At 43.0% G+C, this 25127-nt stretch overlaps 2 protein-coding genes across 4 annotated transcripts in view; both read left to right on the top strand.

Annotated features, from left to right (window-relative positions):
• Positions 1–7007, top strand: part of LOC136627435 (phospholipid-transporting ATPase IC-like) — an 81194-nt gene extending 74187 nt beyond the window's left edge. The window contains exons 25-28 of the mRNA XM_066602525.1: positions 1495–1740; positions 2706–2844; positions 3431–3561; positions 6280–7007. Of these exons, the coding sequence (XP_066458622.1) occupies positions 1495–1740; positions 2706–2844; positions 3431–3561; positions 6280–6510 (747 nt within the window). The 3' untranslated portion in view covers positions 6511–7007. The remainder of the gene's footprint in view (positions 1–1494; positions 1741–2705; positions 2845–3430; positions 3562–6279) is intronic.
• Positions 7008–14426: 7419 nt separating this feature from the next.
• LOC136627436 (phospholipid-transporting ATPase IC-like) overlaps positions 14427–25127 on the top strand; it is a 74811-nt gene continuing 64110 nt past the window's right edge. The window contains exons 1-4 of one of the 3 annotated variants that reach the window (XM_066602528.1): positions 14427–14710; positions 22549–22641; positions 22753–22916; positions 23467–23564. In XM_066602528.1, the coding sequence (XP_066458625.1) occupies positions 22631–22641; positions 22753–22916; positions 23467–23564 (273 nt within the window). In that variant the 5' untranslated portion in view covers positions 14427–14710; positions 22549–22630. Of the gene's footprint in view, positions 14711–18387; positions 18407–22548; positions 22642–22749; positions 22917–23466; positions 23565–25127 lie in introns of those variants that run through there. The other 2 variants (XM_066602526.1, XM_066602527.1) reach the window with 2 other exon arrangements.

Raw genomic sequence — 25127 nt, 5'->3', positions numbered from 1 at the left:
TGTTTTAACTGTTATAGTTAAAAAAAAAAAACTATAAAAAAACTAAACAAAGGGTTTTTTTCAAGTTAATTAGTTTTTATATAGTTGTGGGTCCCCCTTGCCCAAAACTATATAAAAATAATATACTCCCTATGGCACCTGACAGCCCCTTCTACAGTCTGGTGCGACAGCATTTGACGTCGCCCAGCCAGAGAGCCATGGGGCGTCCCATAAACCTGTCACTTGGGCTTCTAATGTAGAAGCCCAAAGCCCTGATGATGTGGGTCAACAACCCACATCACCGCTGCAGCCAATTTAAATAGAAGACTTGAGTAGAACGCAGCCAGAGGTGAGTATTTAGTAGCGCATTTTTGTTTCTTTTTTATATTCCTGGTGTTTCCCACTGCCATCAATGTCAGGGGTTCTTGGAAAACACCTTTTTTAAAACTTTTTTTTTTTTTTTAAATCCTTTTTAAATCAGCTTTGAATGCGGCATCAAAAAGTTAACTGCCACAATCAGAGTTAACTGTGATCACAGCTGTCAGCCATCACAAACAGCTGCTTGCAGCTGGGTATGCAGCAGACTCTGCTCCTGAGCCCGCTCTATACTTCCGAACCAGAGGATGTTTATGTCTGGCGGTCCTGAAGTGGTTTACATTGTCATGCCCTATTTTATACTAAGCCACGCTGTTAGTGTTCCCTCGCAGTAATGGTGCCACCTTTATGCAGTAAAATTTTAAAATAAACACTAAAAAAACAGCCTACTCCTCTCTTTCATTGCCCTGTCACTCCAGTCTCCATTGCTCCACTCACTCTAGCCAAAGGCCTCAGCGTTGGTACGATTTGCCCCATGATCAGCCCACCATCAGGTGTGCCACCTGGAATAAAGTTGGGTACCGGAGTGTTAGGGAAGCAACCGGAGTAAGTTTTAGCTGTTTTTTTCCATTCCCAACCATCTCTGAGGGACATATCCTGTCTTTCAGGACGATGGAACAGACCCCATGGTTGGGAGCCATGGAATTGGGGAAACCTAAGTAGTATAATGTACTGTATTTTTGGTCAGCCCTAGCTATGCGTACCCCTGCAGTTACACAGGGTGCCTGTCACCACTTGTCATCTGAAGCATGAAGAATGGGGTTGATTGCCTGACCAGACAATCTTCCGCTGAGCGACAGTGTTATGTGGAGCTGCATGAAACATCCTCCTCCTGGCTCTGGCTCTTTCCTTTCAAAGTTAGTCCATTGGCACCTCTGCAATATAGTCACTTTGCTCTGCTACTGTATTTATTCACTGAGCAGTTCTGGTACTGTATCTATGTACAGAGGTTGGTTTGTGGTGTATGTCTGTGCTTGGTTCTGTCACTGTACTCATGTACGGAGCTTGGTTCTGGTGCTGTAGTTATGATGATTATGACACCGTATTCATGGAGTACGTCTGGTATGGGTATGCTGTTATCTTTCTGCTTGTCCCCTGACACCAGACATGTTTGTTTTAACGCTTGATTTCCTCTTCCAGGATGTCAGTGACAAGCTCAGTCTGCGCTTCCCGCGTTTGTATATCCCTGGCCAAAAAGATCTGCTATTTAACTACAAGAAGTTCTTCCTGAGTCTGTTCCACGGTCTGGTGACCTCCTTGATCATCTTCTTCATCTCCTACGGAGCGTTCTTGTTAACCATGGGACAAGACGGCGAAGCTCCATCAGATTATCAGTCGTTTGCTGTCACGACGGCCACTGCTCTAATCATCACTGTCAATTTTCAGGTATGTCAAGTTATTGTAAAGGGTCTTCAATTTATATGGGTGGATGGCTGTACGGTTGCAAGAAAAAGTGAATCCATTAGAATTCATTGGGTTTCTGCATTGATTACATTGTTGCCAAAGTCAGAATTACAGACAAAAACAATGTAACTATTAACACACATGCAGCTGTACTATTCGTGTCCTTGTTGAGCACACTAAGTAATAATCCACATTGCAGAGAAAACATTGCACAATGGTAAGGAGAAATTTTGGACCATTCCTGCCTGCAAATGTTTCAGTTCATCACTATTTCTGGGATGCCTTCTGTGTACAGACCCCCTTCAGATCATTTCACAACATCTGCATAGATTGAAGGTCAGGACTCTGACTTGTCCATTGTAAAGCACAAATCCTCATTCTTTCCAACCATTCATTTGATCTCCTATGTACTTTTGGTCTTGCAAAAGTATCAGTAATTCCAAATAGTTCAGTTACTACTTATTGCTCCCATATAATAGTCTGTTTACATATGTGTAAAACTCTTTACTACTGGCTGCATTAAGTTAAAAAATGGTTAGATCAGGACACTGAAAAAGATTAGTGTCCTGGCCTTAACCTATGGAGATGTATGGCATGTCCTGTAGAGTGCTGTGCACACAAGGCATCCCAGATATATTGATGGACTGAATCACATTTGCAGGGGGGGAATTGTCCAGACTTCCTCTTCAACATTGTGCAACTCTTTGCAGCTAAATTAAATATTTGGTGGAGGCAATTGCTTCTAAAAGGGCATCTACAGGTTATTAAATTAAAGGATTCACTTTTTCTCCCTGCACTAGGGGGTGATCTGTATGCAGCTATATTTCCAGATAATGGACACCATGTACAGAACCCCCGCCCCCCCCCCCCCTAGTGGTGACAACAGATGCCTGAGAAAACCTAAAATTAAAAATTATTTATCAAATGTGATTTGTTATCTTCTCCAGATTGGCCTGGACACCTCATACTGGACCTTTGTGAATGCCTTCTCCGTGTTTGGAAGCATTGCCATCTACTTTGGAATAATGTTTGACTTGCACAGTGCCGGAATTCACGTTCTGTTCCCATCCAAATTTATATTCACAGGTGACTGCACTATATTGTATAGGGCTCATAGTTATAATAGAAATCTAGAATTCTATGGTCAAATGCTCTGTGCGCCCCCCCATGCTCACTAATCATCTCACTAAATGTACTATGCCAGCATTTCATAATTGGACCCAATATATGTTTATCAATTGTACATTTTATTTATTGTGTGTGTGTGTGTGTGTGTGTGTATACATATACATACATTCATTCATTCATTCATTCATTCATTCATTATAGGCAGCCCTGGTTTTCTGACTTGACAAATTATACAACCACTAGGGGGAGCTCACTGCATATGGATTTCTAATAGGAGCTGTATAATGAGCTCCCACTAGTGGTGGCTGCAGGTACATGCTATGACCATGCCAGAAAAAGCTGTTCCATAGCGGTTGTGCTCGCTCCCCTCTATGATCGGACCCTCATAGTGTACGTCTCTCCAACAATGTGCTGTTATAATACAAATAAGACAGAACATTCTGGAACACTTTAGTTATTGGCCTGAGTTCTGGTTTCTCCTGAAGTGCTGCGAGTTTAGAATGAGTTTTCTGTACATTTATTCACTCTTGTTCTTGCATTACAGGAGCCGCGCCAAATGCCCTCAGGCAGCCATATCTCTGGCTGACCATAATCCTAACGGTGGCGATATGCTTGCTTCCAGTTGTTGCAATAAGGTTTTTGAGTAAGATCATGTGGCCTTCAGAAAGTGATAAAGTAAGTAATGAGCTGTTTTATTTCCTAGGTTGGGATTAGGGATGGGATTAGGGTTTGGATTAGGGTTGCCACCTGCCAGTAACTAAGTCGGAAGTGCCAGTGTTTTGTTTTTTACTGACCATATTAATGGCTGGTAAAAAAAAAAAAAAATTGTTGGCCAAGGACGTCTCCGGACAGACTGCAACCCCACATTATCAAGTGTTTCACTCATACTCTCTCTCTGGCTACCCTTTCGCCCCCTGGTGTCTGCCCCATGTGTGTAGGACAGAGACCTTGGGAGAAGGAGAGGTCAGGGGCCACAGACGCTAATTACAGCAGTGGTGGCCCAACAGGAACTAAAGAGAGAGAGCAAGTTAAATACTTGATAATGTGGGGTTGCTGCCTGGCTGGAGGTTCAGACACAAATATTATTACTACTACTGGGGGCACCATTACTACAAATGGGGCCACTACTGGAGGCACTGTTACTATTATTGGGGGCACAGAGGGGGTGCACTCTTACTACTATTGGGGCCACATAAGGAGAAGCACTCTTACTACCATTGGGGCCACATAAGGAGAAGCACTCTTACTACTATTGGGGCCACAAAAGGGGGAGCACTCGTACTACTATTGGGGCCACAAAAGGGGGAGCACTTGTCCTACTATTGGGGCCACAAAAGGGGGAGCACTTGTCCTACTATTGGGGCCACAAAAGGGGGAGCACTTGTCCTACTATTGTGGCCACAAAAGGGGGAGCACTTGTCCTACTATTGTGACCACATAAGGGGGAGCACTTGTCCTACTATTGGGGCCACAAAAGGGGGAGCACTTGTCCTACTATTGGGGCCACAAAAGGGGGAGCACTTGTCCTACTATTGGGGCCACAAAAGGGGGAGCACTTGTCCTACTATTGTGGCCACAAAAGGGGGAGCACTTGTCCTACTATTGGGGCCACAAAAGGGGGAGCACTTGTCCTACTATAGGGGCCACAAAAGGGGGAGCACTTGTCCTACTATAGGGGCCACAAAAGGGGGAGCACTTGTCCTACTATAGGGGCCACAAAAGGGGGAGCACTTGTCCTACTATAGGGGCCACAAAAGGGGGAGCACTTGTCCTACTATAGGGGCAACAAAATGGGGAGCACTTGTCCTACTATAGGGGCAACAAAAGGGGGAGCACTTGTCCTACTATAGGGGCAACAAAAGGGGGAGCACTTGTCCTACTATAGGGGCAACAAAAGGGGGAGCACTTGTCCTACTATAGGGGCAACAAAAGGGGAAGCACTTGTCCTACTATAGGGGCCATAAAAGGGGGAGCACTTGTCCTACTATTGGGGCCACAAAAGGGGGAGCACTTGTCCTACTATTGTGGCCACAAAAGGGAGAGCACTTGTCCTACTATAGGGGCCACAAAAGGGGGAGCACTTGTCCTACTATAGGGGCCACAAAAGGGGGAGCACTTGTCCTACTATAGGGGCCACAAAAGGGGGAGCACTTGTCCTACTATAGGGGTAACAAAAGGGGGAGCACTTGTCCTACTATTGGGGCCACAAAAGGGGGTATAATTACTAGTTGTAGCTACTAGAATATCTGAGGTAAAAACATCCGTTGTGATCATCTACACCCCCAACCGCCCACTTTTACATTGGTCAGAATTTTTTTGTGACCAGTATGACAACCTTAGATGGGATATAACATACTGAGCTAACAATAAAATAGGAATGCTGAAAGGGCAGGGTAGGAGGAGTGTACTGATCTTGTGGGAAGCAGTGACCTGTCCCTTCAGTAAGGATAGGGTTGGCTGTTAAACTGCAGGGAAGGGTTATAAAGTGGGTAGAGACAGAATATGTTTGGTTCAGCAGATCATGAGAATGATGATAGCAGCAGGAGAGGAATGAACCGATTTTTGTAGGAGACAGTGACCTGTCCATTCAATAAGGATAGGCCAGGGGCGAAACTATAGTGGATGCAGGGGATGCGGTTGCACCCGGGCCCAGGAGCCTTAGGGGGCCCATAAGGCCTCTCTTCTTCATATACGGAGCCCAGTACTCTGAATAAAGCGTTATAGTTGGGGGCCCCGTTACAGGTTTTGCATTGGGGCCCAGGAGCTTCAAGTTACGCCTCTGGATAGGCTATTGTAGGATGACAGCATCAGGATAGTAATGTAATGATTTTGTATTAAGTAGCATTTGAGAGGGGCAAAATAATAAAGTGTGTGGGAGAAGAATATTTTGTGGTCATTAAGATCATGAGAATGACAGCAGTAGGAGATGACTTTGCTGATTTTCCAGGAGGCAGTGACCTGCCCACTCAATGGAAGATGGTACTGAAGACAGGACTGGAAGTGATTAGAGTAGTGTAATGAATTGGGTACCTGTCATTATTCTCACGTCTCATTACCTACAAGGCATAAGGCAACAGAAGAGGAGGGTTTTGATTCTGCAGCATCCAGTGACCTGTCAGCCCATACACTTCAGCTAGTAAGGACAGTGCTGCATGTCACAAGGAAATGCCATGAAGTGGATGGGAATGGAACACCTTTTGATTCACCAGTTAATGGGTTTGACGACCGCATGAGGAAAGCAGTGTGTTGACCTTGTGGAAGAAAGTGACTCTTCCAAAGTTTTTTTGTTTTTTTTTTTTTTTTTTTTTGTTGTTTGTTTTTTAAGTCCGCCTAAAGCATCCAATAAGAAAAAAATTGAATAAAATTAACATTGCTATTTTTTTTCCTTTTTAGATTCAAAAGAATCGTAAGAAATTCAAAATCGAGGAAGCTCAGTGGAGGCCGCGGATCAGCACAATCAGACGTGGCGTATCTGGTAGACGCTCGGCATATGCTTTCTCTCACCAGCGAGGATATGCCGACCTCATCACCACAGGACGCAGTATCCGAAAAAGACGGACTCCCCTCGATGCTGTATTTGCCACCAATGCGGCAACCAACATCCAATCGGCAGGAACGATATGATAAACCCTTGACGTTACTTTTTTGTTTGTTATTGTGGACTCTTGCACATGGAAGTTTTGTATATATTTTTATATAATGTTCCTCTCGCTCAGGACACTTTTTAATACGGACTGGACTTTATATAACCTGGAGGCAATTTGCATTGTGAACTTTATATACCCAGACCAATTATTTTTCAATATCCATTTTTGTACGTTCAAGTTGGCACCGAGGGCATTGAGGAGGAGCCAAGCGTGGACTTGCAGAAATGCATGTTTTCTCCTACACGGGGTGTGGAAGGACTGTGGCCATCTCACTACCTGCGCGAATTGCAGTTCTTGAATGCACATATGGACCAGCCCGGGACTAACTTTGTATCTCTCATCCAGCAGAGACTTTTTAATGATGAATACAGAAATCTGTGAAACTATTGTTTACGTTTTAGGCCTTCGCTCTATTTAATATTGTTAACCTGTAGTAAAAGTTTATTTTTGTCTTTAATAAATGGTTTACGTAAAGCGGCGTCCATGTGGACTAAAAATGTATATTCTGAGATTCTAAAAAAAGTCTGTTCCTGTTTGGACAGTGCTAGAAGGAGATGGTGCTGCCCATATTACAGTGGATTGGTTGGGTACTGCAGGCACATATATATAGCACGATCACATGACCTACAACATGATACATTTCCCAGACATAATTCAGACATTAACCCATTCAGTGCTGCAAAGGTGCAATACACATGAAATACATACACATAGAAGACGCTGACAATACGATTGCACAAGACAAACACATTCAGCATTCTAGAGGGGCCCCGCTAACTCTGGGCCACTACAGTGTGTTCACTGATTTGCTGCTTATTTTGTCGCAGGATTTGCTGCCGATCTGTGGCAGATTTCACCCTGGTAATTGAATTCAAATTAAATTGGTGAAATCTGCTGCAGCTCTGCACCAAAATCTGTGACACAATCAACAACAAGTCAGCCACTTGTGGACACACCCTTGGGACTTCCTTGGACGAATGTTCTTGCGCATGTAAAATATATGGAGAGAATAGAACCCATTGATGACGATAGGGTCGTTCACGTTAACGATTTTTTATTTTTTTTTGTGCACATTTCGGTTGTGCACTAAAAAAAACACCTGCTCTATCTTAGGTCTCTTTCCCACGAGCGCATATACGGCGACGGCTTTTTTACGTTTTTATGCCCGCTCGTATAATTGCTTGAATGGGCATTTTTTTTGCCATCGTGCCCAGCGGTTGAGCCCTTACTGAGTGTGCGCAGTAAAGGTCCGTATAGAAGTCTATGAAAGATGTGGAAATGCGCGTTCAAACCTGTAATACGCTGCGCAGTTCCGTGGAAAAAAAAACACCCCTGGATCTCATTAGGCTAAATAGCTTTTTGAATTGGGGTGGGGAAAGAGGGTGTTTTGCACATGCATGTAAACAGGCCCTGCGTACGCAAAAAATTACAATACAATGTGCAGATACCTGCACCTCATACTGTAATTCTGCCTTGGAGGTTCTGCTGAATGATCTATCAGAACTTTACATAGTCAGGTCTAACTTGATCCCAGTTATTTGTTGGTTCAGTGCATGCCAAAAACTGCCCCAAAATTTGCCACAACTTGTGAAACACTTTTTAGCGCACAATGTTGCGTTTAGGCCACGCCCTATATTTACAGTCATGCCCCTTTGGTGAGTCGTAACAAGAGTTTTGAAAGTATCTAAAAACACCCAATAAGTGATACAAACCATGTAAAGTTCCCTCAACACGGAACGACTGCTGGGTGCGTAAGCGCCTGCCAACCTTCCTACGGACAGCCGCCCAACTTTTGCTCCTCTTCTTTACACAGGAGTAATAGTTGTTCAAGTCAAGGGTGGTTAGCCGGGATCATTTCGGCTCGCCTGCCTGCATTCACAGTAAACAGGAGTCACTTAAACATTGGCTCCTGTTTACACGGGCCGATAGTCACTTGGTTTTTAGTTCTTCTAGGTGCGCGATTTCTCATTCATTGCCCTGTTGGCGCCTGCGAGTTCATGGAATGATTATGACCCGAATTTACTGCCTTCAGCGAGAATTCGGGCGATCGCCCCATGTAAAGTACCCTTGAGAAAGCTTTCTGAAGCAAATAGGCGTATTTCCAATAGTAAATGTGCCCCACTGTGTGCAACATCGCCCATAATGCCTTACAAATGTAATACTCCTCCTGTGTCAATACTACTGCTAGTTCTTTCTTACCACTTCTATGTTGCTACTATCACCCCTCCTGTGTCACTACTGTTCTTTTTGCATGACTTGTAATACAGCTAATTAGGGTCAACCTATCGGTGCATCAATCATTCACTTCCTGGGCACCATTTTTCCCAATGCCCGCCGAACTCTTTCATTCCCTTAATATCTGCTTATCTATAGAAGCTCAAGAAGGTTGCTCTCATTATCCATTCACCCAATAGAGATGATGTGGTGATAATAAACCATTTCTCAGCAGGCTGCAAATTGAAACTGTTTTCTTTCCCATTCAACAAAGGCTATTGTAGTGACCTCTAGTGGACAACATGAAAAATACGATGTAAACTTTTTGCTTCTTTTTCTTCTGTTTTACAACCATGATTTATTTAATATATGTTAATTTATGTTGATTATTGTCCTAGTAGGTTGCGTTTTTATTTATATATATATATATATATATATATATATATAGCAGTTTTTGTTGCAGTTCTCAACCACAATTAAAAACTGCATTGGAAAAAGCATACTTTTTTTCTATTTTAAATACCTCACATCTTAAAAGCCATGTGCATTTTTTAAAAGCGTGGTTTAACTAAAGACGCGTATAAAAAAAAAAACAAAAAAAAAAAAACACTCCGTGGGGACACAGGCTTAGGCCTTATTCACACAAACGTTTTATCATGGCTATTTTGCCGCAATAAAGCGTCGGCTAAAAATCGCGACCATCTGAAGCCTTGGATTCCAATGCATTTTTCCAGATGGGCACTTTTATGTGTGGTCGGAAAACATAGATCTTGCCCTATCTGTTGGCCGCGATCAGCCCTCAGTTCCAATAAAAGTCTATGGGAGCTGCCAGGGAGGGGAACAGACTTTAGTAGTTTCTCACCCCTCTCTTTGCCGGCAGCTCTCATAGCCTTTTATGGGAGGGAGCATTTGCTAAACGGTCTCCCCCTAGCCGATGTAATTCCAGGCTGCGGTGTATACGCAGCACCCAGCCGTCTGATTGGGCGGAAAAATTTGAGATTTAGCTGCAAGTTGGTGGCAGCTTACTCTCATCCATGGGATTTTTGGCGGCAATGTGGGTGTCCGAAAATCGGAACGCCTGTGTGAAAGCCCGTAGGGGTCTTTTAGAATGATTGTTGCTCAAAAAATCATTTAAACGAGCAAACGTGAACAATAATGGTTCAGTCTAAATGCGAGCCAACGACGAACGAGAATCATTCACTTCTTGTTTGTCTGTTTTATGCAAGCATAAAAATTATCGTTTGCTCGTTCACTTCTCATTTGGTTTAAACACCGATCGTTCAGTCTTTCAAATTTGCTAATGTGGAAGACTGAATCATACTGAATGAGTCAACGATTAATCTGCCTATCCAAACAGGCTGCACAAAAACAAACGAGCTCACAATGACTAAAAGGAGCCTTAGGCTAAATTCATGTGTGCGAGCGTAAAATCGCACTTGCCACAAGTGAAAACACAGCAACCGATTCTCATTGACTTCAATGGGAAAAAGGTCCTATTGAAAACAATGGGCAATACGTTCTGAGCAAACGCCCAAATTCGGGCAGGGACGCTGTGAGGAAAAAAATCGCTCATGTGAATAGATTCATTCAAAAAAATGGATTTCCTATTCATGCGAGTTTTTAACACATCACACAAAACCTGCATGAGCTTTAAACTAGAACAATATGGGAAGGAATGTAAAAGGCCAGGCAAAAATTTACAGCTAATAAATACATTTGAGAACCTCGCTATTAGAGGTGGACAGAAAGAACAAAGACAAAAAATCAGAAGGTAAGTAGAGGAGCAAGAGACATCGATCACAAACTAAAATGTTTCTACACAAATGGACAGAGTATGGGAAACGAACAAGGAGAATTGGAGCTCCTAACACAGGAAGAGAAATATGATGTCATAGGCATCACGGAAACTTGGTGGAATGATACACAGGATTGGAATACAAGGCTTGAAGGATACAACTTATTTATAAGAAACAGCCCTAATAAAATGGGGAGGTGTTGTATGTTAGGAAATCATTCATCTCCACCGAGATTCAAGCTTCAGAGCATGGGAGTTCTGTAGACACTGAGTAAGAATACAAAGAAAGAACAACAGAAAGGACACCATTGTAGGCATTTACTATAGACCACCTGGACAAGCAGAAGATATGGATGAACTCTTTCTACATCAGATGGCCAAGCTCTCAAAAACGTACAGCATAGTGATTATGGGAGATTTAACCATCCAGACATTTGTTTGGAATCTTTCTCAGGCAAAAGTAATGGATCCAACAAATTCTTATCCGCTCTTGCTGACAACTTTATCATCCAAAAGGTAGAAGAAAAAACAAGGGGATCTGCTATCTTGGACCTAATTCTTACCAACAGGGAGGAAACGGTTGAGGAAGTCTGGCCCCCCTGTCCATGGCCAGGACGTAATATCGCTAGCGATATTCCGCCACGGGGAAGCAAGGGGGGGAGCTGTCAGGTCTCCGCACAGAGCCTATCTGACAGATAGGCTCACCGCAGAGAATCGCTATGATTCTACACTTGTGGACGTCGGGGCTGCGCTTAACATCGCCGTGGGTAACGCAATGAACTATTACCCATGGACAGGAGCCCTAAGGGTGGTTGGGACCTTAGGAGGCAATTATCATGCTATCCTTAAATTTTGGATAAAAAGGGGAGGAAGACCTGAGAAAACTCCTGAAAAAAGACCTCAAGGTTGGATTTAAGAAAGGCAGTTTTTACTGGACTTAGAAAGAGGGTAGGAAGAATCCAATGGCTGGATGTTCTTAAGGACAGAAATGTCCAAGAAGGTTGGGAAATATTGCAAAATGAGATTCTCAAAGCACAATCATTAACAATCCGTAAAAGAAGGAAGAACAGGAAGCATTTAAAGAAACCAGGATGGATGAACACAGAACTTACACATGTTAAAAAGGAAGAAAAATATGTTTATAAAGTGAAAAGAGGTGGGGATATCTAAAGAAGAATATAATGTGGTCTGCAGGTACTGTAGGACAAGTGTCAGAAAAGCTAAAGCTAATCATGAATTGAGGCTTGCAACAGAGGCCAAAAGCAATAATAAAGGATTTGGGGGGTATGTCAAAAGCAAAAGAAAAGTCACAGATGCTATTGGATGCTTGCAAGATGAAAATGGTGAATTGTTTTCTCTCAGAAAGTGGATGGAACATCAATTGATCTCCACTGTGCTATTGGGGGAATAAAAGAATGCAGGCTATCTGTAAGCAGAAAGATGGTGAGGGAACACGTAGCTAACTTAAATGAATTCAACTCTTAAGGTCCAAATGATTTACATCCTAGGATACTGAAGGAAGCAGCAGAGGTAATTGCTGAACCACTCACCATAATTTTTGAAAATTCGTGGAGAACAGGAGAAGTCCCAGAAGATTGGAAAAGGGCAAATGTCCCTATCTTCAAAAAAGGGGAGAAGGTGGATCCAGGAAACTACAGGCCTGTCAGCCTGACTTCTATACCGGGAAAGATCTTTGAACAAATTATTAAACAGCATGTATGCAAGTACTTGGATAAAAATGGAGTAATTAACCAGAGCCGGCCCCCAAATCTTTTCGGACGAGCAGGCATGTACTCGAAAATGGTGATACTCGCTCGAGTAATTTGCCTTAACGAGTACTCTCGTTCATCTCTAGTTAGTAACAATCAAGTCATGCCAGATGAATCTAATTTCCTTCTATGACAGAAACAGCGACTGGGTTGATCAGGGAAATGCGGTGGATATAGTTTATTTTGACTTTAGTAAAGCATTTGACAAAGTATCTCATACTATACTTATTGAAATAGTGACCAAATATGTGATTGACAAGGCAACTGTTAGGTGGATTCACAACTGGCTGAGTGATCGTACTCAAAGAGGGGTCATAAATGGCTGCACATCCAAGTGGAACAATGTATCAAATGGGGTACCACAAGGCTTTGTCCTAGGCCCAGTGTTGTTCAACATTTTTATAAATGATCTGGAGGCGGGAATTGATGGGAAACTGATCAAATTTGCAGATGACACAAAGCTAGGAGGGATAGCTAACACTAAGGAAGAGAGAGGGAGTATTCAAAAAGATCTTGAAAAGCTTGAACAGTGGGCGGCGACTAACAGAATGGTATTTAAAATGCAAAGTCCTACATCTGGGCAAGAAAAAAAATGACAAAAGCACATACAGAATGGGAGGAATTGGGCTAAGCAGCAGGACAAGTGAAAAAGACTTGAGTATATTAATAGATCATAGACTGAACATGAGTCAACAATGTGATGCAGCAGCCAAAAAGGCAAACACAATTCTGGGATGTATTAAGAGAAGCATAGAGTCTAGATCACGTGAGGTAATTCTCCCCTTCTACTCTTCCTTAGTAAGACCTCATCTGGAATACTGTGACCAGTTCTGGGCACCCCACTTTAAAAAAGGGATAGACAAACTGGAGCAAGTTCAAAGAAGAGTTACCAAGATGGTGAGGGGTCTGCAAATCATGTCCTATGAGGAACGGTTAAAGGATCTGGGAATGTTTAGCTTGCAAAAAAGAAGGCTGAGAGGAGACTTAATAGCTGTGTACAAATATCTGAAGGCAGTCACAGTGCAGAGGGATCAGCCCTATTCTCATTTGCACAAGGAAAGACTAGAAGCAATGGGATGAAACTGAAAGGGAGGAAACACAGATTATATATTAAACAGTGAGGGTGATCAATGAGTGGAACAGGTTGCCACAGGAGGTGGCGAATTATTCTTCAATGGAAGTGTTCAAACAAAGGCTGGATAAATGTCTGTCAGGAATGATTTAGTGAATCCTGCACTGAGCAGGGGGTTAGACCCGATAACCCTGGAGGTCCCTTCCAACTCCGGCATTTTATGATTCTCGGTCATGTGAATAAGCCCTTAAAGGGATCCTGCTACTCAGGCTGATACTACAGGTTGAGTCCCATTCACTTCAATAGTATTCAGTCTGCTGTACCAATATAGGCCTTTATGCAATATACAGTGCAGTCTAAAAAATAGCTAGACGTGGAAAACTCCTTTAAGCATTTACACCTATCAAATGTTAGCGCATCTCTAACTTTACCTTTCATTAATTGTATGAATTTGGACTGACTTATTACCCAATATGCAGTTACATTGTGGACCTAGAAGGGGTTAAAAATATTGTGTATGATTCAAAAACATAGCTGCTTGCTTCCAAAAACAGCGCCACACTTGTCCACGGGTGGTGCTTGGTATTGCAGCTCCACAGAAGTGAATGGGGCTGAAGTGCAATACCAAACACATCCTGTAGACAGGTGTGGTGCTGTTTCTTGAAGGAAGCAGCTATGTTTTTCTAATCCTGAACTAACACTAGAATTACGTAGACTTTTGATTTTGGAATTAACTTCATATTAATAATAAGTAACTTTTTATTCTCCACTCATTCCACTATTGCCTTTTATTGTACTTCTACAGTAACGCAACACTACAAAAATAGAAAAAGCAAGATAAAAACTTCAAATAATCCGGCACACCCAACACCGGCACAGCGCCAGATTAACAGGTTTTTCAGATTACGGTACCTGCTTTCGCGTTTCATTAAACTATAGGCTGTCCTGACTTTCTAGCTGCAGGCTATACAGACATTACTACGCCCCTAGCCCTGGAATGGCATCTCACACAAGGTGGGACCATCAGAGACCGGATGACAAGGGGCTTACAATAGAAAGCACCTATGACAGCTTTTCAGGTGGTCTCTTAATTGGAGTATTGAGCTTTAGAGAAGTTGTTGAACTCTTCTCTCCTACCTGTTGGCATCTTGTTTTCTCCTGCGAGGAGCGAGGAATGAGTCTGTAGAACTTGTTTGTTACTCTGTCACCGCTATTATCCATCCAATCACCTAGCAAGCAGGTTATCAGTCCTCTGAACACACCTTCCAGCGCCTGCAGTCCTAAGTGCTACTTATTCCTGGACTTCTCATGGGTGAAGGCTCTCCGGGTAAGACGTCTCCATTAACTTTACTCAAAGTTTTCATAGCAATTGAATGCTACAGCCCAAATTACAAATTCAGCTCTGCTACATACAGATGTAGCAGAGCTGAATTTTATACATATAAGGCTGTGTTCAAATTGGTGATTGTGATGTAGTTCTAAGAAAATTGGATTTACATTCTACTCTAAGGCCAACTTCACACTTGCGATAAAATCGCGCGATACCATTGGGCGAGAAAACACAGAATTATGAAACCCTTGCTTTTCAATGGTGTCATTCCCATTGCAATGCTTTCTGTCTCGTGTTCTTGCGAGATTTGAAAATCGCTGCCTGTCCTATCTTTCTTGCGTTTTGCAATTTTTTGGTTATCGCCCATGTTTCCCTATGGAGCCTCCGTTTTATTGCAGCGTACGATCTTGCGATGTTCGTGTGATGCGTTTTCAGCTCTAGAAACTTCAAAAATCACGTAAGCAAAAATGTGATTTTGCCACAGCAATATTGCAATCGCCAGCGGGAAGGGGCCCTAAAAGTGCGTTCACATGGGGCGATTGTCAAGCGCGATTCCTGACCGATTATGATATAGTCAGATATCACATACGAATGGAACACATTGCTTTTAATGTGTTTGTTCATGTGAGCGACTTTCCTGTCATTTGCTTTTACGCAGGGCGATGACTGTTTATTAGCCGTGTGCCCACATATTGTATGTGGGGAAGATCTGCACGCAAATTGTTTGCAAGTCATTCAAATATGAAAGCAACTCTGACTTTACAGCAGGTGACTCTTCGTTAACAAGGGACTTTTTTTTTTTGGTAAGCTGAAACAAAACGACTAGTGACCAGCGAGCGACTTCTCACCCGTCACCCTGTTGGTGGCCACGTTTACTCTGAACAACCATTGTTTGAATTTGCAATTCCCAGCGGTTATTGGGCGGATAGTTGTAAAGATACCTTTAGTAATCCCTTGCCCAAAACCAAAATGCACAACCTCTCCGTTCGGACTGTAGACTCTGTTTTGAGAGTTTCCAGGAAGCCTCTGTACAGTGAAGAGTCTTTCTAAGTGTAACCGGTCCTGATCTCCGTCCGGAGTCTCCACGTGTCATAGGTAGGGCAGAGACAAATCCATGGGACGAATATATCTTACCCCTAATTGTGGCAATGAGAGATGCAAGAAGACATCCCCCAGTTCAGGGTCTTTCGATATTGACCTTAGTAATACCTTAGAGCAGAGGCGTAACTTGAAGCTTCTGAGCCCCAATGCAAAACCTGTAATAGGGCCCTCAACTATAATGCTTTATTCATAGTACTGGGCTCCCTATATGGAGAAGAGAGGCCTTATGGGCCCCTAAGGCTCCTGGGCCCGGGTGCAACCGCATCCCCTGCATCCCCTATAGTTACACCCCTGCCATAGAGGGATGCTGTGCAACTACAATGGAGCTCTCCGAGAGAGAGAAGCGGTTCTAGCGAACTAAAGGGTGCAAAAATGACCTAAGCATCATCAAAACGGGGTGAAAGAGGAAAGAAAAAACAAACCCTGCTGTCCTAGGTCAAAAAAAAGTGGATGGGTCCAATAGGTGTTCTAGGCATCAGGTGCTGCAAATAATAGGAAATGTCCAGTTTTCCACAATAAAATATAAAAGTCGTACACTTATGTTATCAAAAGTAATTGGACCCCTGAGCAAGAATCAAAAGTAGTATTTCCGTATGTTCATACTCAGTGTGGCTCCGTTGGTCCCAATGACATTGCATACTCTCCATGGCATTCTAATATCTGATACACTTCAGCTGGTATTTCCCTCAATTCATCCTGCAAATGTCTGGTGAGTTTGTCAATGAAAAATGATACTGTGTAATTTTAAAAAATTCAGATTTCTAACATTCCGTTTGTCATTTTGGGGTATTGAGTGCAGAATGAGGCGGGAAACTGGATTTTTTTAATGTGCTCAATACTACAACATAAACTGTTAAAAGAGTGAAAGGATCTGAAGACTTTCTGTACTCGTGTATGAAATAGAGTTGTCTGTTGCCACATAGAGAGAGGCGTTATACAAAAATGGCATTATATACTTTTTCTTTTATCATGGGAGTCTATGGGCAACGTATAGTCATACAGTCATATACATCAAGAAATCCTCCTGATGTGTACCACCAATCTATAGTACACACCACTAACACACTGGACCCGTGCTATACACACCACTAACACACTGGACACATGCCAGACACACCACTGACACACTGGACACATGGCAGATACACCACGAACACACTGGCCAGATGTCATACACAACACTAACACACTGGACACATGTCATGTACACCACTAACACACTGGACATATGTCATATACACCACTAACACACTGGACACATGGCATACACACTACTAACACACTGGACACTTGTCACACACGCCATCAACGCACTGGACACATGTCTTACATACCACTAACACACTGGACACATGCCATATACACCACTAACACACTGAACACATGCCAGACACACCACTAACACACTGGACACATGCCATACACCCCACTAACACACTGGACACATGCCAGACACACCACTAACACACTGGACACAGGTCATATACACCACTAACACACTGGACACATGCCATACACACCACTAACACACTGGACACATGCAATACACACCACAAACAGACTGGACACATGCAATACACACCACAAACAGACTGAACACATGCCATATATACATCAAAAACACACTGGACACATGCCATACATACCACTAACACACTGGACACATGCAATATATGCATCAAAAACACACTGGACACATGCCATACAGACCACTTACACACTGGACACATACCATACACACCACTAACATGTAGAGAAATGGAAAAGTTGGCACCACAAATTTAGGAAAAAGTAATGTCTGATAGGGTTTAGGTAGGAAGAGTGTATAAAATGTTGTTTATAGGAAAATATCCTAATTAATGTGTTTATTAGAGTATAATCCAGCAATGCTGCTAATTACTAGAGGAAATGCAAATAAGCTGTGTGTTTATCCATGGAACCCGGACATGTATGTTAGAGTTTGCTAATGAAGGAGAGTAAAGTAGAAATTTCTTCTAGAAAGTCGTTATAAACAATAGAGTTATTAGGGAAATGTATTTAATGAAAAATGTGCGTTATACAAAAATACCGTAAAGAATAAATAATGCGCAGATAGATAGTTATGATGCAGCTGTGGCTGATATGCTATATTGTAACCTTGTCTGGAGCAATTTACGGTTAAAATATAGCCTATACTATTTATGCTTAACTGTGCAGTTGGATGTATGTGACAGGCTCTGTTGTGGCCCGTGTGGACGTGTTGTGTGGTCTGGAACCAAGATCCCATGATCAGTGGAAGGTGTAAAGCACTAAATCATCCTGCTGGGTGGGACCTGTGAGGCAGGAAATGAATGCGAGGACACTTGGTGCCCCACAGGGACCCTGGTAGCTTGCATGGAATGGTTTGGAGCTGCCGAGTTGTCTGAGCTGTGAGAAGAATCCCTGGAGCCTTCTGTGTGGAAGAGTGAATGCCTGGACAATCGGACTGTAGAAGCTGTGGCGGCTCCACTCATATTCCACTGTGCTGTTGAAAGCAAGATGCCCCCCACCACAAGGACTATTGCGCACTCTGGAACATATTGAGTGTCCATAGAAACATGAGACGTCTGATAAGTATGTAACTGCATAATTGGGATGATGGATAATTGCATCAGTCCTTGTGTTAGAGACTGAGATTTGTTCCTCCAAAAGCCACTAAAGCTAGGCAGCGTTGGCAAAGAGCAGTCAGTAGTGCTGGAGTGTTCGAGGCTCTGGGGCAGCATTCTGAAACAGTATGTCAGATTCAAGTGACTGTACTGCTGATTCAGCTGCCAAGTAATAATTATTGTTTACTACATTCTGTACTCACACACTAGACACATGCCATACATACCACTAACACACTGGACACATGCCATACACACTGAACTCATGCCATACACACCACTAACACACTGGACACATGCCATACACACCACTAACACACTGGACACATGCCATACACACCACTAACACACTGGAGACAGGCCTTACACACTGAACTCATGCCATACACACCACTAAAACACTGGACACATGCCATACACACTGAACTCATGCCATACACACCACTAATACACTGGACACTTGTCATACACACCACTAACACACTGGACACTTGTCATACACACCACTAACACACTGGACACTTGTGATACACACCACTAACACACTGGACACATGCCATACACACTGAACTCATGCCATACACACTGAACTCATGCCATACACACCACTAACACACTGGACACATGCCATACACACTGAACTCATGCCATACACACCACTAACACACTGGACACTTGTCATACACACCACTAACACACTGGACGCTTGTCATACACACCACTAACACACTGGACACTTGTCATAAACACCATCAATGCACTGGAAACTTGTCATACACTACACTAACACACTGGACACATGCTATACACACTGAACTCATGCCATACACACCACTAAAACACTGGACACATGCCATACACACTGAACTCATGCCATACACACCACTAACAGACTGGACACTTGTCATACACACCACTAACACACTGGACACTTGTCATACACACCACTAACACACTGGACACTTGTCATACACACCATCAATGCACTGGAAACTTGTCATACACTACACTAACACACTGGATACTTTTTACATGCACCACTAACAGTGGACACATGCCATACATACCACCAACACACTGGACTCATGTCATACACACCACTAAAACACTGGACGCATGTCATACACACCACTAAAACACAGGACACATGTCATACACACCACTAACACACTGGACACTTCTCATACACACCACTAACACACTGGACGCATGTCATACACATCACTAACACACTGGACACTTGTCATACACACCACTTACAGACTGGAAACATGCCATACACATCACTAACACACTGGACACATGTCATACACATCACTAACACACTGGACTCATGTTATACACACCACTAACACACTAGACACTTGTCATACACAGCACAAACACTCTGGACACATACATTACACTTCACCAATACAGTGGAAACATGTCATACGCACCAGTAACACACTGGGCTCATGTAATACACTACACTAACACACTGGACACATGTCATACACACCACTAACACACTGGACGCATGTCATACACATCACTAACACACTGGATACTTCTTACACACACCACTAACAGCGGACACATCCCATGCACATCACTAATACCCCGGACACCACTAACACACTGGACACTTGCCATAAAAACCCCTTTAAGTGATTGCCTCGTTAGTTTTCAAGGCATTGGACATCGATGACTGTTCCATAAAGTAGCTGGTGAAGACTCCATATATCTTTAGTCACTACAAACTGAACTGACACATGTGGCATAGACTTCAGGCAGATTCCACTGTGTTTGCCCCAAATGTGGAGACCAAGCATGATGTGCATGAAGCCTTAGTGATGACGTTCCTTCCAGCAGCCCTCTGGGCTTCTAGAATACCGAAGATGTCACACCTATTAACTAACCGCAATGTCACAGCTCACCACATGGAGACTCCCACAAGGCATTTCCACCAACCGGTATTTCTCGTTGTCCCTTGTAAAGATTGTGAGCAAAGTTTATTTTCTCCATTCCTCATATAAGAATAACAAAGCATTTAGCGTGATGGAGGCTCTAGATGAACGGGGACAAATACCTGAGTGATGGTTGGACAACTCCTATGCGATGGCACTCGGGGGGCATTCCATAGCTATAACTCTGCCTGTGAATGTACAGATGTAGCAGAGCTGAACTTGCCTTCTGATTCGGTAAAGCTATAACAATGGCCTAGAGTAAGGGCTCTCTATGGGACTGATGGAAATCTGTAGGGACTTATATACTGTAGTTCATTTTTCTCTATGGATATATTCTGGAGAATAGAAGAAGCACACATAGAATTTTTTGCCTTCCTCTGGATCAACACTGCAGGATAATAGCCTGAACTGGATGGACATAGGTCTGTTTTCAGCTATGTAATTATGTTACTCTAGTCCTTACAAGAACATTGAGATCCTGAACGGTCCCTCCTGGCATCCAGGACTCCCTATAATCTAGGGAAGGTGGAGTGTCCCTTCCTGCACCATGACACGATGGAGAAGGGGTTCACGTGAAATGCCGTACATGTACATAACATACATGTAACTAACAGCCAGGATCCCACTGCAGCGGCAGGGATTGCAGAGAACTCTGATCCCCACCGATAACCCCCTTATATGATGCATGCAAGCCATTAATAGAGGGAGTGATCTCTCTCATCAGTCCTCTACCATCCAATTGCAAATGGCAACTGGATGCCTGACAATGTTCTTCAGGTTTGCCATTGCTTGTGATAGCCAAAGAAAGAGACAAAAAAACTGCAGAACAGAAGTACTGCAGTATATTATCTCAGCAATCATAGGACCGCAGGTTCAAGACCCTCACAAGGACATTAAAAGAAAACAAAAGAAGTTGGCAGAAAATATCCAAATAAAAAAGAAATTAAAAAAACGTTTTCCTTTTTTTGCAAAAAAAATAAACAAATAAAACAACATACAGTACTGTGCAAAAGTTTTAGGCATGTGTAGGGAAAATGTCTGCATAGCAAGAATGTTCTAAAGATAGTTAATGGTTTATTTTTGTTAAGAAAATACAAAGTGACTGAAAATAAAACATAAAAGCACATTAGTATTTGGTGTGACCCCCTTTTGCATTCTAAACAGCATAAGTTCCTTGAGATACACTTGCACACAGTTTTTGAATGAACTCAGCAGGGAGGTTTTTCCATACACCTTAGAGAACTAAGCACAGATCTTCTGTGGATGTAGCTTGCTAAAATCCATCTTCACGTAATCCAGGACAGACTGGATGATGTTGAGATCAGGGCTCTGTAGGGGCCAAATCATCACTTCCAGGACTCCTTGTTCTTCTTTACACTACAGATAGTTCTTCGCCTTCCTTCCATTTTTGAAAAAAAAATCTTACTTTGCAGCATTTTTTAGACACCTGCCTCAAACTATTGGATTATGTTCTGGGTCTTTGAATGCAGCAAATGGAGCATGTAGTTTTTTTTTAGCTGCGTGTGAAATTCGCAAATCGCTTAGAATACTATCCGCGGCTATTTAATTACCATGGTCAATGCTTTCTAGAGATGAGCGAGCACCCAAATGCTCGGGCCCGCGTTATTCGAGTCGAGCTTTTCGTAAAATTCGAGAGGTCTACTCGAGTAACGAACCCCATTGACTACAATGGGAGACTCAAGCAATTTTGTATGTGGAACGCCGGGTCCCGATCTCTCTCTCTCTCTCCCTCTCTCTCCCTCCCCCTGGTGCGCGCTGCGGCGGGGAGGGGCCAAAAGCTTGGGCAGGGTCGAACTTGATTTGATGCTCGTTCGAGTAGCGAGCACCATCAAGTACGCTAATACTCAAACGAGCATCAAGCTCGCCAGAGTATGTTCACTTAACTCTAATGCTTTCCTATGGGATACGGATTTGCGTGTTTTTTCACGCGCGGCTTTGCTAAATATAATTCCCCCGTGGACACGAGGCCTTAGGAGCCTTCTTCACAGATGTCTGTTAAAATCCAGGAAGAAGTAGCGCAGCAGCAGTGCATTCAGTGACCACAGAAGATCTTCATCAACCCTTGTGATCTGCCATTGACAGTAAGATGTCTTATGTATCTGATATATATCCCAACCATTACCTTTCTGCCTTTCCACAGAGATTTCCATCCTCAGAGCTTCAATTCTGCACCAAAAAATGATGACATCGCATCGCTTCCTGCTGTGATTTCTGCAAGCAATATGGCGACCAGGTTAGATTCGTCCTAAGAGGGAAAAAAAAGCATTCTAATGTTATACTTTCCAAGATTTCATCCCTGCAGTGCGGTTAATCTGCTGTATTGTGTTCTATCCCACATTAGCAGTATGGAGAATAACCGGAGAACATTAAGTGAAGATTCAGAGCTGCCTGACGATGAGAAGTTTCAGTACACCGATGACGAAACGGATGATGAGTTGGGCGCTTCACAGACCCTTCCAGAAGGAGATGGATTAAATCGAAGTAAAGTAAAAGATAAGATTTCCAAAGGTAAATTATGACCAATTCTGTCTGGTTTTCAAGGGAAACAGTCAGCAAGCTGGTCAACAGACATATCCCTAATAATTGAGTAATGGGCGGAGCTATCAGTGATTGACAGCTTTGTATGACTTTATATGCAGGGGTAGCTATCAATTACTGATAGCTCCGCCCATTGGACTCTTCAGCTCAGAATGTGCAGAGATACAAATGAATAAACTACAAGTTATACTGAATCTTTCCCCATAAAACTATATATCCATCTGCTCGGCTCCTCCTGCTCTATAACATGATGCCTGCAGGATGGACAGGATATTAAAGCTGACAGACACCCTTTAAGCTGGCCGTACACTTAACTATCAGGCAAACGCTCGTTTGGTGAACAGCTATTCCATCATAATCATGAATGCTCAGCTCAGCCAAGCATGCATGTATTTTCAATGGATTACTAAAAAAAACGTGAACACCCCGATGGGTATCATAGTGAGAAACTCTCCAGAAACATATTTGTAATTTTCTGTAATAACTCGCACCATGATAAAATGTCTTCTGTCTTTTCCAGAACACAGCTGGAAAGTTAAAGCGAATGATCCAAAGTTCTACAATCAGCCGGAGTTCATGAAGACAAAGTACTTCTGCTTTAAGACAAGCAAATATGCCGTATGTTTCCTTGTTTGTCTTTGAGTGGTCATATCTATGGTTATTTTTGACAAGCCTTCCCACTTGGCACATGTTACAGTGGGTCAACGTTGCACCCACACAAGGCAAGATAACAGCCATTAAATGCTCATAAATCGGGGAAGGATTTTATATAACCAAAAGTCAACAAGGCAGCAGGTTCTCAATGTAGGGCACACCCAAGATTGTACACTAATACAGCACAGTCTAGAAGGCTACAAGGCATCAATGTACAATGAAAGGCCACTTTATTAGAGTCCGACATCTGAGGAATTATGAGCTGTCCATTCAGAGACGTTATTTGGAGCACCAACGTTGTTTGCTTGACTGTTCATCAGAACGATTCCTGACATCCTCCTCTGACCCCTTTTGACAACAAGTTGATTACATCCATAGGATCCCCTTTTTCTGGATGTTTTCCTTGATCACACCATTCTCGGTATACTCTCCACACCGCTGCATGAGAAATCCCCACACGGTTGGCAGTGAAATCCCAGCCCCAGCTAGTCTAGTACCTATGACCAGGCTTCGTTGGAAATCACTCAGATCACAGGATTTACCCATATAATGTGGATTCACACTGAATTCATACTCTGATTGGGTCACCGTTACTAGTGGGGTACCACAGGGGGCAGTATTGTGCTCTATTCATTTTTATGCATTTATTAATGACCTGGTAGAAGGTTTGTGCAGTAAAATATTAATATTTGCAGAAGATGCAAAACTATGTAAAGTAATTAACACAAGAGAGGACAGAATGTGGTTGCAAGAGGATCTGGATAAGGGTGGACACCAACTGGCAATTTATTCCCTCTTGCGCTGCGAGAGCAAGTGAAAACACTCGCCTTGCAGCGCAAGAAAAACTCTGGAATATCGCCAGTGTTTTCAATGGGGCCAGCGGCAGCAGCGCCAGCCCTATTGAAAACATAGGGCGAATACCGCGTTTTTCCAGCATTTTTCTTGTGCTGCGAGGCAAGTGTTTTCACTTGTTCTCGCAGCGCAAGAGAGAATAAAATGCCAGTAGGTGTCCACCCTCAGTTGGGGTTTTGGGTGGAAAAGTGGCAAATGAGGTTTAACACTGATAAATGTAAAGTTCTGCACATGGGCAGGAAATTACATGTCACCATTACACACTAAATGGGAAACCACTGGGTAACACTGACATGGGAAAGGACTTCGGGGTTCTAGTCAACTGTAAACTTAACTGGAGTAACCAGTGTCAGGCAGCTGCTGTCAAGGCAAATAGTATCATGGGGTACATCACAAGTGGTCTGGGGGCACATGACGAGGACATTGTTCTTCCTCCTTACAAGTCACTGGTCAGACCACATATGGAATATTGTGAACAGTTTTAGGCACCGATACCTTAGAAGGACATATCAGAGCTTGAGCGGGTACAAAGGTGGGCAACTAAAGTAATAAATGGAATGGGTGGACTATAATACCCAGAGAGGTTATCAAAATTGGGGCATTTAGTTTAGAAAAAAAAGACATCTGAGGGGAAACCTAAAAACTTTGTATAAATATATCAGGGTACAATACAGA

Source organism: Eleutherodactylus coqui, chromosome 5 (assembly GCF_035609145.1).
Source record: "Eleutherodactylus coqui strain aEleCoq1 chromosome 5, aEleCoq1.hap1, whole genome shotgun sequence".
In the NCBI taxonomy this organism is placed as follows: domain Eukaryota; kingdom Metazoa; phylum Chordata; class Amphibia; order Anura; family Eleutherodactylidae; genus Eleutherodactylus; species Eleutherodactylus coqui.
Note: the sequence above shows the minus strand (reverse complement) of the source record. Positions and strands in the feature narration are given on the sequence as shown.